The 15,662-nt window shown below is 41.9% G+C and overlaps 1 protein-coding gene across 2 annotated transcripts in view; it reads right to left on the bottom strand.

Moving 5' to 3' along the window:
- Positions 1-9,616, bottom strand: part of col11a1a (collagen, type XI, alpha 1a) — a 67,246-nt gene extending 57,630 nt beyond the window's left edge. The window contains exons 1-4 of one of the 2 annotated variants that reach the window (XM_072378207.1): positions 9,190-9,616; positions 4,830-4,994; positions 4,238-4,451; positions 694-856 (exon numbers count right to left, since the gene is read on the bottom strand). In XM_072378207.1, coding sequence (XP_072234308.1) covers positions 694-856; positions 4,238-4,451; positions 4,830-4,994; positions 9,190-9,304 — 657 coding nt within the window. In that variant the 5' untranslated portion in view covers positions 9,305-9,616. The remainder of the gene's footprint in view (positions 1-693; positions 857-4,237; positions 4,452-4,829; positions 4,995-9,189) is intronic. The other variant, XM_072378208.1, reaches the window with a different exon arrangement.
- Between the last annotated feature and the right edge of the window lie 6,046 nt (positions 9,617-15,662).

Raw genomic sequence — 15,662 nt, 5'->3', positions numbered from 1 at the left:
GACAAGTAAAAAAATACGACTTTAAGACTAGAATAGAAGCCCCACACATTCAAACCCGCCTTCGGAACAATGTCTTGTCGTTCCTGCTGCACTTCAGCAAACCAGTAAGCAAACATCGCTTCAGGGAACTTTTACTTCCCACCAGAGAAGACCAAGAATAGGAAGACAATTCAGCAATTGTCCATCGCTATCTACACCTGCCTGACCCGTTCCCTGCATTAAACTCCGGATGAACTTTGTCTCAAAGCAAGGCAGACGTTACACATAACACTCATGAGCAAATGCTAACATTCCCCAACTCTCAAAAGTTGAGCCATACATGTACAACCCATTTTTCTAAAATGTCAGACCCCTGTGGAAAGTGTTGCTATGTTTGAAACCTAAACCATCAAGACTAAACGCGTTCAACAAGCATATATAGACACACGTAAAAAAACAAGAACTCATGAATAGAAAAGAGAAATTATGTTCAATTATACATACTTAATGTATTAATGGAAAATGGTAACTATGAAAAAATATATGATATACAAAATCTACAACTTAACTACAACTAACTAACTCTTTCTTGTCATAGACGGTTGCTACTCAATTATGATCAATATGGCAAGATGCAAATTAGCGGTGACAGCAACATGAAGGTAAAGCAACTCACGAATGACATTTGCACGACGACCACATTCAAAACTTTACCTGGAAAACCTCCTCATCCAGAAGCCTGGTGCCGAACACAGTGATGCCGCTGGCGCTGATGGAGGCACGGTCGCTTCTGAGGAGAGGCTTGGTGATCTTCTTCTTACAGTCTACGATGATGGTGACCGTCTTCTTCTCCACGCTGATGGCCACACGGTGCCACCTGGTCAAAGTAATGAGAAGCAGAGATGACTAATAAGGCGAGGTCGTGCAGGATGAAGCTTAGTTTTATCCATTGTTCTCAATTACTGCTGTTACTGTGGGACAGATCAAATATTTCAAGTTTTTACTTCTGTCGATAAGATGTGAGGCAAGGCAGAGAATGTAACGTTTGGGAACGATGATGCAGACACCCGAGTTTTCTTATCGGCATGTTGATCGTGTTCCATCACAACCAAACAGCCAACTCTCTGCTCTTTCTTAACAAACACGTCCACAGTGTAAATTTTGACTGGAAATGGCCTTAAATGCAAAGAATACATATGGGGAGTATGATCCTCACAACACATCTTTATGGAAGTGGATTATGGTGTGAACAAAGGAGATTTCAAAGGACATAAGAAAACAGTTGTTGGTGTTTTGGAAAATTAAGATTTTGGACTTTAACAGTTCACTGTGAGACAGATTGCGTACAAAAGGAAGAAACTGAAGATCCTTTTGACTCTCCTCAGGAGCAACCGGCCAGCAAAGAACAGTCAAACAGCAAGGTGTGTAAAAGCCAACAAATTACAAATAACCCAGTCTAATTTCAAAGCGACTAAAGACCACTCTGACATTTTTCTGAAGTTGAAGTTCATGAGTTGACATCAGCAAAGCACGAAGAGAGCCAATTCTCTCCAAAAACATAATTGAAGCTTGAGTGCTGTTTGCTACAGATCATGCGGACAAGCCTAAAGACTGTTGGAAAAAATAAACAGGAAAGGCAGTCATGCAGTAACACAACTTGTGTGGTTCCACTAAAGAATGGTTAAAGAAGAATAAAGGTAATGTTTCGGAACGGTCCAGTCAAAGCCATTTTCTAATCCTGTTGAAATGGTGCGGAGGGACCTGAAGCAAACAGTTCATGTGAACAAACCCAACAGCATCACAGAAGTGAAGCTGCCCTGTGCACAGGAACGGGCTGAAACTCCTCCAAGCTGATGTTCAGGACTGATCGACTGTTCCGGGAAAATGACAAGCTGAAGAAACTGCCACACAAACGCTCTCAGATATGGATGTCTATTTATGCGGTGTAACTTTCCTCAATAAATATATCATCAAGTAAAATGAGGTTCATACAGTTTGGGTCAATTGCAGGTCATATTTTGACCGATAAATGCTTTAAATGCAAAGGGTTAATCAGGGTCACACGTGAGTCTGACACTTCCCTTGCCTCTCGACCATTTGCTACTGCATTTAAGAGCTATTGCATACCAAGCAACAGTGGACCACATTCTTGCCCCCACACTTTGGCCCTGTTTAACACAGGATTACACTCATTAAACTCCAAACTTAATCCTCCTTCTGGGTTACTCGGCATGACAGACGTGATGAACATTGTGGAAAGTGTGTGTCAAGATCCAGGAAGGCCTGCCTTGCAAGAGCAGGAGACACACAATCAAACATTGTTCCGAGGTGGAAGATGAGACCTGGCAACATTGTAGCTAAAGGTGGGGATACGAGACACATTATCACACATAGGATGTTGATGATTTGACATTAATTATCCAAATCGGGTTATCAAGAGAGGAAAATGTATTCAAATATCTCTGGACAGAACTAGATCTCACAAACAGATTCCAGGGCAGGAAATGGGAGCTTTGATCAAAATAAACTTGTAGCAGTCTCTTGCCTTAAAACTTCAGCACAAAGGATCAGTTGTCCCCTTATATGGTAAGCAGGCAAATGCTGACTTAAGTGGCTTTAAACCATTTCTTAGAAGAATGGAGAATACAACCTCCAATATGTAACAGTAAAGCAAGTGTACAAAGCCCGAATGAGATGAAACTGATGGAATGAGGTTTAACTCGCTAGAAATCCGCCAAACCTCATGTTCACATTTCTAAAGTCCCAACATAACGTGGACTATACTTAAATAGTACTTCTTGCATCTAGCCACATTCACACACACAGTGTTTTTTCCTCCACAACACACACTCATACACCCATGGACACATCTGTGGCAGCATGGGGTGTCTTGCCCAAGGGCATGTGATCCAGGAGGAAAGCTGGGAATCGAACTGCCAACTTTCCAAATGGCAAACAACTCCTCTTCTTCTGAGCTACAAGGAGGATAAAGTTATTTTCCACCTCGTCGATATCGCTGTGTCTCTCTTCCCTGAGAGCGTCACCCTCTCAGCAGCAGCGAATACATCCACAGGGATTACAGCCAGTATGCAGCCTGAGTCACAGAGGATTTAGACGTGGACTGCGACCAGACTGAGAAGTGCTAGAAAATCCTCAACTGAGAGCACTGTTCCGAAGACAGACATTCACAAAAGGCACACAAAACTAAACGGTGTACAGAACTCACACAAAGCTTACTGCCAGTCTTTCTCTTTGCTGGCAAACAGTCATAAAGCACAGCTATTGTTGACATGAGACTTTCAAAGGATTCACCAAGGATCCCTCTGTACTGTACAAACTACATCTCTCAAGCTCATTTTGCATCACAAAACATTTTTCTGTCCCAATATTCCCAAAGAAAAAAAAAAAAAACAGCATGTTTTGCAAGTTAAAATAAAACTTTGAATCAGAATTATCTGTAAAATCTACGGATGTATTTCTTATTATGAGCAGCCCATCTATTGCGTCCTCTTGCTGCCGATGGGCTCATGTCAGACAGACAAAAGCTCTGAATGAGAATTCTAGGATGTCTGAACCTGGGAGCAGATAATCAGGTTTATGCTGAAAGGTTAGGTGCAGTGTTTCTGGTTGGGGAGTTAATCCAAGGGGCAAAAAAGGAAATTTACAGTTGCCTCTATCCCCTGCTTCCTTTCCCCCCCTCTTTAAAATAACAGAGGCAGTGAGTTCATAGATGAGGTCAGGTTGCCCATAACAGCCGTGCTGTGCACCAAATAATCCAGTGTCTCCCCGTCTCTGACCTGTCTCTGTGCCCACAGACCCCTGAGGGGATGGATAATCCGGTGATGAGCACCTGTGGTGCAACGAGGGGAAGATCTGGATTGTTTTCTTGCTTTTATGAAAAAGAACAAGTCAGGGGAAATTTTGAAAAAATGTTAAGTGTCTTAGGTTCCCGCTCCTCTGCTAATAAGTATACACAGTCATGGTGAGTCATGTCAAGTTCAGCCAAAACAAAGAAGAATCCATCTAATATTTTCATCGATATCAAATGCATCTGTATATCACAACATCAGAGGAGCCCTTTACCTTTTCCCGGGCACAACACAAATGTTACCTTTGCATGGTCTTGAATTTAAATCCCAGACTCTCAATGACTTTACTTCATGTTATTCAAATTCTCTGTGAACGAGCTTCAACTGTAAGTCTAAGTGTGTGTTTTCGGGATGCAACTACACGGGAACACGTTCGTGATTTGACGTACTTTCCATCAGCAAGGTTGAGAGTACGGAACAGGGGGTAGTCCTCTGGAGTTGGCCTGCCAGTCTGATCCTCATACAAGAAGACAGGTGAGCGTCCCACCTCCACGCCCAGCTGCTGGACTCCCTGCTCATTGTAAATGGACAGCAAGAAGGACTGGAGGCCAGATTTGGGGCGCACTGTGGTCAGGATGGAGAAGTCCTCAGGAAAAACACCACCTGCAGGGCCAAAAGAGGAGCGAGGGAACAGACAGGCAAATTGTTTGGTGATTTGGTGACTGATGGCACATAACCGAAATATTCATCTCAAAACACTTAGGTTTATTGTTTCTACACTTCAGTGCTTCAAGACCACAGGGTCAGATTTATTTGAAACAATTGGACCCATTCAAACATTTTTTATGATATAAATACTTTTGTACTTTTATCCCACTATTTTATCATATAATACCATAATAATTAAGCTTGTATTAAACAAAACCTTTGCTCAACCTTGTTTATTTGCAACCATCGCTGCAATCATTGCAATTGCAAGCAAATAAACACCAAAAACATAATTTCAAACAGAATGGTAGAAACTGAGAGGTTTGATCTTACCAGGGATTAACTGTGTGGTGGGGGCACTGATCTGGATCTGCTGGCCAACTCTGTAAGCTGAGTCTGGTGATGATGCTCTTCGGTTTGTACAAAATCCTGATGTTTTCGTCACTCCTTCGGGGTAAGTTTGAAACGCTAATACTTTTAGGACATCCACTGGTTCCACTGTTCAAAGAGCAAATGAAACAACAGTCAGATCCTTGTGTGGTTTTCAGTCTGAAACATTTATTTAGCAGTCCACTTGGATGGCCCTTCAAAGTGGAAACACTGATTTCAAACTTGGCTGCGTGAGTTTATTTTGAGTTGGTTATCTGGCAGGTTTTCACATTTTAGATAAAGGTTTGTGTCTTGGAGCTGTTATTTTAAATAAATGCTGTGTTAACAGGCAAATTCTGTGGATTGTGCTGGTCACCTTTCTAAATGCTTAAGTTAGGAAATGCTGCACTGGCTCCATTCGACGGACTCATCTGACAGGAAATGTCTCTGCGAACACAATAAACAGCAAAGCGCCAGCAAAGTTCGAGTTCTATCGCACCTGGATAGGTTTACCGTGATAAGGCTCTTCAAACTGAATCCCTTTACATAAAGGAACCTGTGTTGGTGCCCAAAGCTCCGCTTGGGAAGGCATTATAATTATGCCGCTTTGTCAGAACACCCTCTCAGTATAGAATGTTACCTTTTGGAGAAACTAAAGTATTGACCTTCTGCTATTACTGCCAAACCAAACACATGAAGAAGAAAAAAATCATTCCTGCGTGCCTCAGCCCCAACACTTCTGGCCATAGTTGACAATGCAAATGTTATTCTACTGTTTATAGACCAGATTTCATTTAAAGAGCTCAATGAATATATGGGCAGTGTGAGTAAAGCCCTATTCACAACCTATGTCAAACCTTTGGTGATGACATCAGATAACTCAGATAACAGATAACTAATGTCTAAACAGTTTGATTCTCTGAGCTGCTTCAGTGGATTCGCCAACTGCATTCCCAAAAATCCTACACTGTAAAAGAAAAACTCAGCGAGCAAATTCACAACCATCATCAGAGTCGGATCTCTTAAAAGCTGCCACCCTCCTCTGTGCTGTATAATCAAGATCTACAGGAATAAAGGAGCATCATTTGTCAAGTCACCACAATTAAACTCATCCGCATTCCAACAGATGACACAGAGGCAGGTAAACAAAATTACACTAAGATGGGGGGAAAAAATGGGAAGCTGAGAGCAGAATCAGTTGACGCTCTGTGACAATGCCACAAAATAAGCAAAACACAACTGTTTCTGTACCGTGAGAGGATGAACCGTCTACTTATTTTGGAGAGCAAACTGAGGACTTCATTGTGAGTTCCTGCAGAGCAGCTTTCAGTCCAAACTCCAGGACTCATACATTCCAGATGTGGCAGTTTGGCCAGGCTGCGACCCTCACGCAGAGGTGCTGAGCAAAATGTCAACACAGGACAATCCATTGAGGTGGCCAAATGAGTGTGCGCCTGCATCTGATGGGATGGTGTGTTTGCCCTCAGGGCTGAGCAAACAGGCCACATAGCTGTCACCAGAACTCAGAGGACATGGAAGCATGGATTCGATTATTGGATCATTCCTTACAGACATTACTGTGCAAGCTGTGGTGGTATGCATTGATGGGAGGAGCATTAGGACCCATTACACTACAACACAGTCTGATTTGATGTCATCTCCGTCATGTTCACAGGTGTATCTCATTGTGAACTTTATGTTCCAAGAGATAACAACATTTTTTGGGCTGAGGCCAGAAAGTCTGTTTGAGCTTATCCATTATGTATCATAAATAAGACTCAAACACAGTGACATCATAAATCCCACTTGTGCCTGTACAGAAATGTAAAATTGGCAGGTGCATAGAGGAGGAACCTTTTCACCTGAAGCTCCCTGAGACTCTAATAACATCTTCAGTCAGGGTGTCTCTCTCTCTCGCTCTCTCTCTCTCTCTCCATATATCCCCCCCTCTTCCCCACTCCCCCTCTCTGCTTCCTTTAACTTCCACCATGCTGCCGGCTAAAACAAGACGGCTTTATGCTGGTGTCATACCAAGGAAACTTCACTGAGACCTACCCAGTTTTTCAAAGCATTCCTTCCCACTACTCTCTCCGACTTAGCTTTTCCTCACATTAACTCATTTCACCGTGTGCTTTCATGCAAAACTCCGAACACATAGACCGTAATACAGTGTTTAAACCTCTTTTTTTTTCTTCTAATTCCAAACCGGTCTTGTTTCTACAGAATGACTTTCCTCATTTTCAAAATTCGAGTTGCAGTTTGAGTCGGTGTCTGCGTGGAGGAAAGGTGGACTGACTGTATTGACAAGTCCCTTTAAATGCATCACAGCCTATTGAGATAAAAGTCTACCATAGAGCTAAATTTCCCAGTTAAGCATATTAGGCTGAGGGGTCTGAAAATGCTAGCTTTGTCTGTTGGAATGCACATCTGAGCCTGCGCCCCGGGGGCTGAGAAAACGTGTCTGTACACTGCTAGATGGAGAGGGCACCCTGCAGAAGCGGCTCTGACTCCTGCAAAGAGCTCAGAAGAAACTCAGTAAGACCATGGGACAAAGAGCCTGCAGGAGAATACTTCAAATTTACATAAGGAGGCTCAAGCTGATGAATATAAGAAAAGTGAGACTTTCAAGCTGAAATGCAACTTCAGTCAACTATCCTCCCAAACAGCAGGATGTAATATTTGGAGGCAATAATGAAAGTAACAGGCTCAACATCAAAAGGCGAATCAATAAAAATGGATTTTTCAAAGGAACTGATTTATTGCAACATATTTGAAACTGCAATCAATCTTCATTAACTTAATTAATTTCACTATCAGGGTAAAAAAAAAGTGAGTCATCTGACCAACTCAAATTATTTGAAACCCCTTGGAAACTTGAAAATGGTTGCATAAATATCATTGTGAAGACAGAATATCCTAAATCTCTTCGTCAATCTGTATGCAACATCAAATCCTTAGACAGGGGTCTATCGGCAAGTGTGTGGGGCCTAAGCAATCTCGAATCTGTGACATGTGGCCATTAAGGGCTGCGGGCAGGGCCTATATGTAGGCCTGTTCTTTGAAGGCTCTGAAATCATAGGGAAGGGCAACAAGGGCCATCATCAAATAACTGCTCAGTACTTAGAGGGGAAGCATTCCCACAAATCACACAACTCAGCCTTGTCCTGCAGCCGACCAAACATCTAAGTGCAAAGTCAGAAGTTGGGGGTGGTTGCACAAGCCAGCCATTGGGCTTTGGTGTGGACCAGGGCAGTGTGGAGATAGGGTGAACCTGCCTGACCACTTTTGGCCCCCTGACTCAGGAGCTTTGCACTCTGTTCTGACAGAGCTGAGATCTGCTGAGGCATGTATCAAACTGTACTTAAAACTAGATATTTATTGTCACACTAATCCTGTGCACTAACATATTTCTGTGTGTATGCAAAAGTTTTTGGGTGCCTCATAACCTTCAAATGAATCATATGTCCAGCTGAGTCCCTTCTCCTCTTCAGATGACAGGATTCATTAGACTTATGAAAATAAATGATAAATGCCTGAAAATACTAACAATTAAATTAGTTTCTACTCCACAATTCAATGTGCCTTCAGGCTGACCAGAAACATGATATTCCATGTTAATGTGAGCGGAATCGATGGTTATAATGCAATTCAACAGAGGTGTATAAGATGTCAGCACAGTCCCGGGTCCGACAAATGTCCAGTGTCATCTGGCAGCGGAAATCCACCCTGCTAACCGTGTTCACATCCACCTAGCGGACCACAGCTCTAACAAAGAGGTTTCTTTGAGCCCAAGTGGATCTTAAAAAACAGGGAATGCTGCTCTTTTCCCTGATCTTTAGGAGCACATACCAGCGGCTTAGGATCAATTTAATTAGGCGAGGTGTTTCATCTTCGGGGCAGACACCATCCATTCATGCGTAAAGTAGCCTGCGGTAAATTGTGCTGTAATGAATAAAGTGATTTAGACAACAAAATGACGACAAATCAAACTATTAGTCAGGAGCTCGTGCACTATTTAAAAAAAACATTAAGAGGAGCGTTAAACTTTACAACGTGGGGAGCGCGCGGAGTAAAGTTTGGCTGTGCCTATACTTCTGTCTGGTGACTTCCATAAAACACCAGCTCAGTCAAAGGTGTGAAATGCAACTTCTTTGATTGTGGAGCGAGGAAAACAGATTCGACTGAGATGCAAACATAACGCTGCCAGGTCCAGGTAAGTCTGTTACTTCCCCATCAGTTTCTGATTTTCACCATCCGAGCGGCGCTGCGTCCCTTTTCCGCCACATAAAGTTGCTTAGAAACTTTTTGTCCCTTTTCATCTTACCTGCTCTCACATTAGCAGCCTGCAGAACCAGGGTTAAAGTGATGAATGCGGTTACAGTGGAATCCATACACCATCCTTTCGTTTTCCACCTTGTGGACCACCTTTGCATCTCCATGGTCGGGCGCCCCACAAGTGAATAAAACCTCTGGGCGACTTCAGGTGATTTTTAATGACGTCCCTTCCACAATCCCAAGTGAGGATAGAAACCGTCCTACAAAAGAGCCATAGGTGAGGAGTTTAAGCCTCTTCTCTCAGCTACAACGAGGCCCCGATCCTCCTTCCCAGCGCCCAGCCTTCACAGTGAAGGTATTCGGGCTTTAACCAAAACGCACACAGTACAGTCGCTACACTCCGTGCGTCCATGGGCAGGAGGGCTGGACAAGCTCCACGAACCAGAGTCGCGATTTCAGGGGAATGACAGGGAACCAGTCCCCGATCAGCAAATCGCGGGGCTGGAAATTCTCCTGCAGGTCCACCCATCGGCTCTTCAATACCCTAATAGTCTATTCCGCGTGCGTCTGTTGAACCAAGGAGGAGGGAGGGAAATGAACCAAGTTAATAATGACTCTGCAACGATCAAATGGAAGAACTGTGCCAGCAAGGGTGACTTCCATTAATAAAATACACTATGTTTAACGATTATCAGTAGTTAGTTACCAATTCCCATTAACTATTTCGGGACAGCGGTCTGTTTCAAAACTCCGTAACATCAGTTCTGTCAATTCATAAAACCACAATATTCAGCACAACAATGGAGATCAATAAAGGCTACTCCTCTACTCCATGATGTTCAGTGAAAATGCCAGATTATAAAGTTCCACCGGGCTGAGAAAGTAACACGAATGGAAGGCTGAATGAAGTTGAGCAGGAAAATGAAAGAAGACAAAAAGGGCATTTTCAATCTTTCCTGGTCTCATTGATGACCGGATCAAACGGAGGTAAAAGTGTACAACCAACAGATGTTCTCTTTCGTGGGATCATGGCGTTTTCTTAATTATAATCAAAATGTAAGTCATACATTTATTGACCATCGTTTTGACTAAAACTGACCCTTGTTCCGCCGATATTAGATTTGACCCGAACATGCTTAATGTTCCACCAAGCGAGTGAATATCTGAGCTTTTACAAGAGACTGTCAGCATTATACACACAATGTAGTATTTTATTGTTTGAACTATATAAGCTACATTATATCCCAGACGTCCATATGATTTCCAGATAATGAAAAGACAATCCACACATTTAAATTCATGCTCTAATTTTGATTGTTTGTTTTTTAGTTAAATTATCTTCAGTGAATTAGCGTTTCCTTTGTGATGAACTAGTAAGATAATGTCTTATTAGTCTAAACTAGTCTTATTCCAGGGTTCCTTATCTTTTTTGAACAAGATCCCCAAATCTCTTGGCTCACTGTTGTGGAAGCATGGATGCGAAACAGGCTCTGTCTGTCAGCCAGATCATCTTTTTACAGCCAGCCAGACTCACTTCCAGCCAACTAGTATCAGATGCTGCTCCACATGCCCAGTGACAAAAAGTGGAGCTATTTATCTGGGAGGAATTGATGTCTGGGCAGAGAAGGTTTCATGCTACATCTCATCCTCGCATGGTTCATAAGGCAGGGGCAGTAATTTTAAAAGTCTGCACCAATGGCTCTTGTGAAGGTTCAAGAAGTGCAAAGAAAAATTTGTTAAATGTTTTACTTTTTTTTCTTTTTATCTTTGATGCTTGATGTGAGGCTGACAGCAGCAGATGCTATCCTCAGGGTCTAGTGAGCTATGTTTGATTTCCTGTTGGATGGAGAACATTTTGACAATGACTGAAGGACATTTGCAACTGATTTAATGACAAAACTGCCTTATGAGCTGCCGTGTTATGTCTTCTGCATACGTTCTGTAAGGTGTAATGTAGCAGACAAGTTCTGTACTTGACTGTTCCGTGCCTCCGGTGAGCTGAAAATTAAAAAATACACACTTTTATAATCCTAAGGTGTTCAATATGGGGAAATAATTAAAAAAACATTGGGATGATTGACTTTAGATGAACAGCAACACTTATCACATTGCATTGTGTCATTATTCAACAAAAACTAAGCTGAAATGCAGATACAGTGTGTAAATAAAATTAAATACAGCCCTGTGCTGATAATCACATGCATTTAGTGGATCATCAGTGGGCGTAACCGTAATTATAAAGCAAGTGGAAAACATTCAAGACAGTTGCCAATCTTCTCAGGTGTGACCGTTTCAAGCCAGTTCACCCCAAATTCAAACTGGGCAACACTCAGAGACATTGCATGAAAACCAAAGAGCTACATCTCAGAATCTGCAGTTCATTTGTTAATGTTCACAACAGCACAAGTAGAAAAAGACTGAACAAGTATGGCTTGTTTGGCAAGGCAGCCAAGAGAAATGCTAGTTTGTTCACAAGGAAAGTTTATGTGAACAAACTACAAGACTTCTGGGGAAGAAAATGTGCCTACAAGACCAAAGTGGATGTTGGCCAGAATGCTCAGCACCATGTTCGGTGAAAACCAAACACAACACATCTGCACAAACATCTCATGTCAGCAGTCAAGCACGGTGGCGGAGGGCTGATGGTTTGGGCATCTTGCTGTCACTGAGTCAACCACAAACTGTATACGAATGCATTCTACAGTTAGATTTGAGGCCAAATGTCTGACTATTTAAGCTTGGGTCATGAAACACGGGAAGCATTGCAGGTATACGCACAGTTGAGTCAAGCTACACTTATCGCTCGACTTGGCCTGTTAACTGGGCCGTTGGGCTTGCCATAGCATAGATGCATGAGAGAGGAACAGAGTTTTCAGCTGCAGTATGTCAGACCCTTCAATGCTGTGGCCTGTGGGAAAAACTTTTCAAGACATCCTGCCGCTTCTATCTTTCACTGTAGGAGATCATTTTACATATATGAAATTGATTGAATTATACCTTATTAATCCCTAAAAGGAATTTAAAGCATTGTATTTTAATTAATGGGGAAAAATAACAATTTGATAAATGAATGAAAGCCAGTTGACAAACTGTTCGAGAATTTAAATGTAGTGAGATCGGCATAGTTGGAATCTCGCCATGAATGATTTGGGTTGTTGTGTTTGTAGTCTGGAAACAACTGAGCTGGTGATGCCACATGTGGCCTTCTCAGTAGAAAAGCAAGGAGAAAACTCACAGCCAACAGTTGGTGCAGGGTGCAGAGACACTCCCTCTCAGCAACATGACCAGGACTACACCATCTGCCGCTAATAAGCACTGCAGTCCCTCCTCCTTTACTCTGGCTGTTCTGTATGCCATCTGTATCCCTGTAGTCTGAAAGGTGGTTAGAGAAGTTGGGAGTTTGGAATATGTTCTTGCAGCCACGTGGTAGTGAAACATATAATACTGTATTTCCAATAATCTTGCTGTGTCCTTGTCAGTGGTTTAAACTCATTAAGATTAAGATCAGATTTATTGTCACAAAATTTCTCCTCTGCTTTTTTCAACCCATCCAGGTTGGCACCTCTTGAACACACACATGCACATGCACAGGGTCACACGCTCCACAGATGCCATACACTGTGGGCAGCCATTCACAGCGCCTGGGGAGCATGGGGGTACAGTGCCTTGCTCAAGGGTAACTCGGCCATGGCAAAGAGGTGGACTGACACCCCTCCAGCTGTCAGTTTCACCTTTTGAGTGAATTGAACCGCCAACCTTCTGGTTATTGGACCACCCACCCTAACCAGTGATCCACGGCCGCCACATTCCCAAAGATGATCAAGGGAAAAACGGCTTAAACCTCCTCCTTGCTCTCCATTTTGCTCCTGCCCGGCATCCGGGATGTCTCTTCTTCAACTCGCTGGATGAGTAGTATTACGCTAGGCTTTTTTGGACTTTGGAAAGCCCAATCAGGTGCTTGAACATGCAAACAACTCTACAAGCGTTAAAAATTGCCGGAACCAGCAAGAGAAATCAGCATCACAGCTTCAAAACCAGGATAAAATCTCAACAAGATATCAAGAAAGACCCAATATGACCAGAACTAGTGAAACAAACCTCTAGTGCAACATCTTACCAGAAGGAGTAAGTATGACCAAATTCACTGCAGAGACATTGTCTTTAAATTACTTGAATGGACTGATTTTCTTTGCTTTGTGGTGCATCTGACAAAAGAAACATATGTGATCGACTTCAGCTTTATTGGGAGTTCGGTTGTATCAATATACACTTACACTTGACCATTTTTACAATAGATACAAAAAGTTCAGCCCATATGCAAAGCACCTAAGCACAATTAAATCTAGTTTAGCATATACAGCCTCATTATCTGGGTGTTATCTATCTTTCAGAGCTTTTGGATCTGTACAATTTTGGTCAGACTACCAAAATACTAGAATTTTTCAAGTGTCATATAAACATGTTTATTGATCCCACATTTACAACAGAATGGCTGAAAAGGACAATCTTGGTGTTGCATTAAGATGTTGTGCCTTAAGAGATCTGTGTATTGATTGATGCCCACAAAGAACTGAAACGATCCTTTAAAGAAGAGTGGAACAAAACATGTTAGTGCTGCTAAAGGTTTTTAAATCAGAAGGTGTATTTTGTTCTGTTTTTTACACCAGTGTACTGAGACTTGTGTTGTTGTTCAGCTGAGGTTGTATTTACCCAATTTTAAGACAAAGTAGGGACCATTTTTTCATTTTCTAAATTTCTAAAACACCCAGTAGCATCTTCGTCATCAAATAAGGGTGTACTTACATACATTAATCCCATTCAAAGCAGCTTTACCTACACTTTCTTGGCAGTTGCTGTAGTTCTGACTTCTCTCCATAAGTTTCATAAAGCATCCCCTGCTAAATTGACAGTAACTAGAATGTACAGAGGCAGGACCTCCCCTAAGTGGAAAGCTGCCAACGATAATAACACTGTTTTTGCTGCTCTGACAACTCCAAACTTCTGCGTTGAATAGGTGTGGTATGAATGACATACCAACTTAGCTTGGCTATAATTAGCCCCCCTTTACCGGCGCTACCTCATAACTACAGTACAGGTTTTTACCAATCAGCTGTTAAACTTTCTCTGTTGGAAGTCTTTGTTATAATTAATAAGCTTCAAATCATAGAACAGTTTCTTCTTCTTCTACCTTTGAATATTGTCTATAAGTTTTTATGTTCACCAATCCGCTTGGAGAACACCACCTTTCCGAAACATCGTGGAGTTTCTGTGCTTCAGTTTCTTGTCTTACCTAGATCGCATGATGCCTTTAAACCAACAGTGTGATAATATTAGCTCATGCATTGCTCAGAGGGATTTGTCAGATGATTATTCAAACTGCAGTCTTTATGAATGTAAACTTTGGAAAAGCCTCTTTTACAGAGAAATGCAAAACCTCAAACAGATTAAAAAGGGACTTAGTGCCTCCATGTTGCTTGAACACTGCCGAGAGTTTAATTTGTGGCCAAGTCAGATTTCAGACCATCAAGCAAATAAACAAAGATATACACAAAGTAAAATATACCACACATATTTTACTTTATTTGTGTCCAAACATGAAACCTGCAGTTGAAATGCATCAGAGCCCATGTTTTTTTACCAGTATGTTCGAAGAATAACCGGATATTAACTCCCCTGAAGATGGGGTACTATCTAGTGTCAAGATAACTTCCTTGATCTGTTTTTTTCTTCTTCTTGTTATTATCTTACTTCATATTGTTGTTCAGTTCTTTCTTTCTTTAAACTCAGATGCTATCCATTAAATCCATTAAAGAAGAATAAGAGCGAGCTCTGAAAAGTATGTCGTGTTGCTGTCGTACTTAATGTGTGATCACTGTCTCTAATACACAAATGATTCTCCAGCATACCACACAACTTGGTGACACTTTTGGATAGCTGTTTACCAAAAACGCAGTGCAGCACATGAACCATGGTCCAAGACATAGTTCACAAGAATTTGGAGGCTTTATGCCCTAAAAAGAGAACACACAATCAAAAGTTAAATACAGACACATGCTGCTTTTATAGAAATTTGAAACAGAGAATAGGTCTCTTCCTTGCTACGAGCTTTAGCCGACATCATATTTGAACACAAGCGCTTTTCACAAGCAAACTTGAGCCAACCTTCAGCCACTGTCTGTCACTGTTTACACACCGCGCAGAGGAGAGTATAAAGAGCTCTTTCTCCAGGCCCACTCTGGTCCTCCTAATGCGGGCACGAAAGCGTTTCCTCGCCTCACAAACATTATTTTTGGCCGTTACCGTATTTCATAAGTTTGAATACGCTCCATAATCGTGTATCAGTTGGTAAGTTTGGTTTGCGTTGAGACTAAACACCTTTTTTTTGAGAAACCCAACCTGATTTTTAGAATTCAATGTGTGGAAAGGTAGGGCTTCGTTTGCTTAAATATTTGTACATTAAATATTGCCACATTATCATTATCACATGTATTTTCACTGAAATCCAACATGTAGCACACCTAA

This window comes from Leuresthes tenuis, unplaced genomic scaffold, assembly GCF_036924035.1.
Source record: "Leuresthes tenuis unplaced genomic scaffold, fLeuTen1.0.hap1 SCAF_24, whole genome shotgun sequence".
Lineage (NCBI taxonomy): Eukaryota > Metazoa > Chordata > Actinopteri > Atheriniformes > Atherinopsidae > Leuresthes > Leuresthes tenuis.
This window is presented reverse-complemented; position numbering and strand designations above follow the sequence as displayed.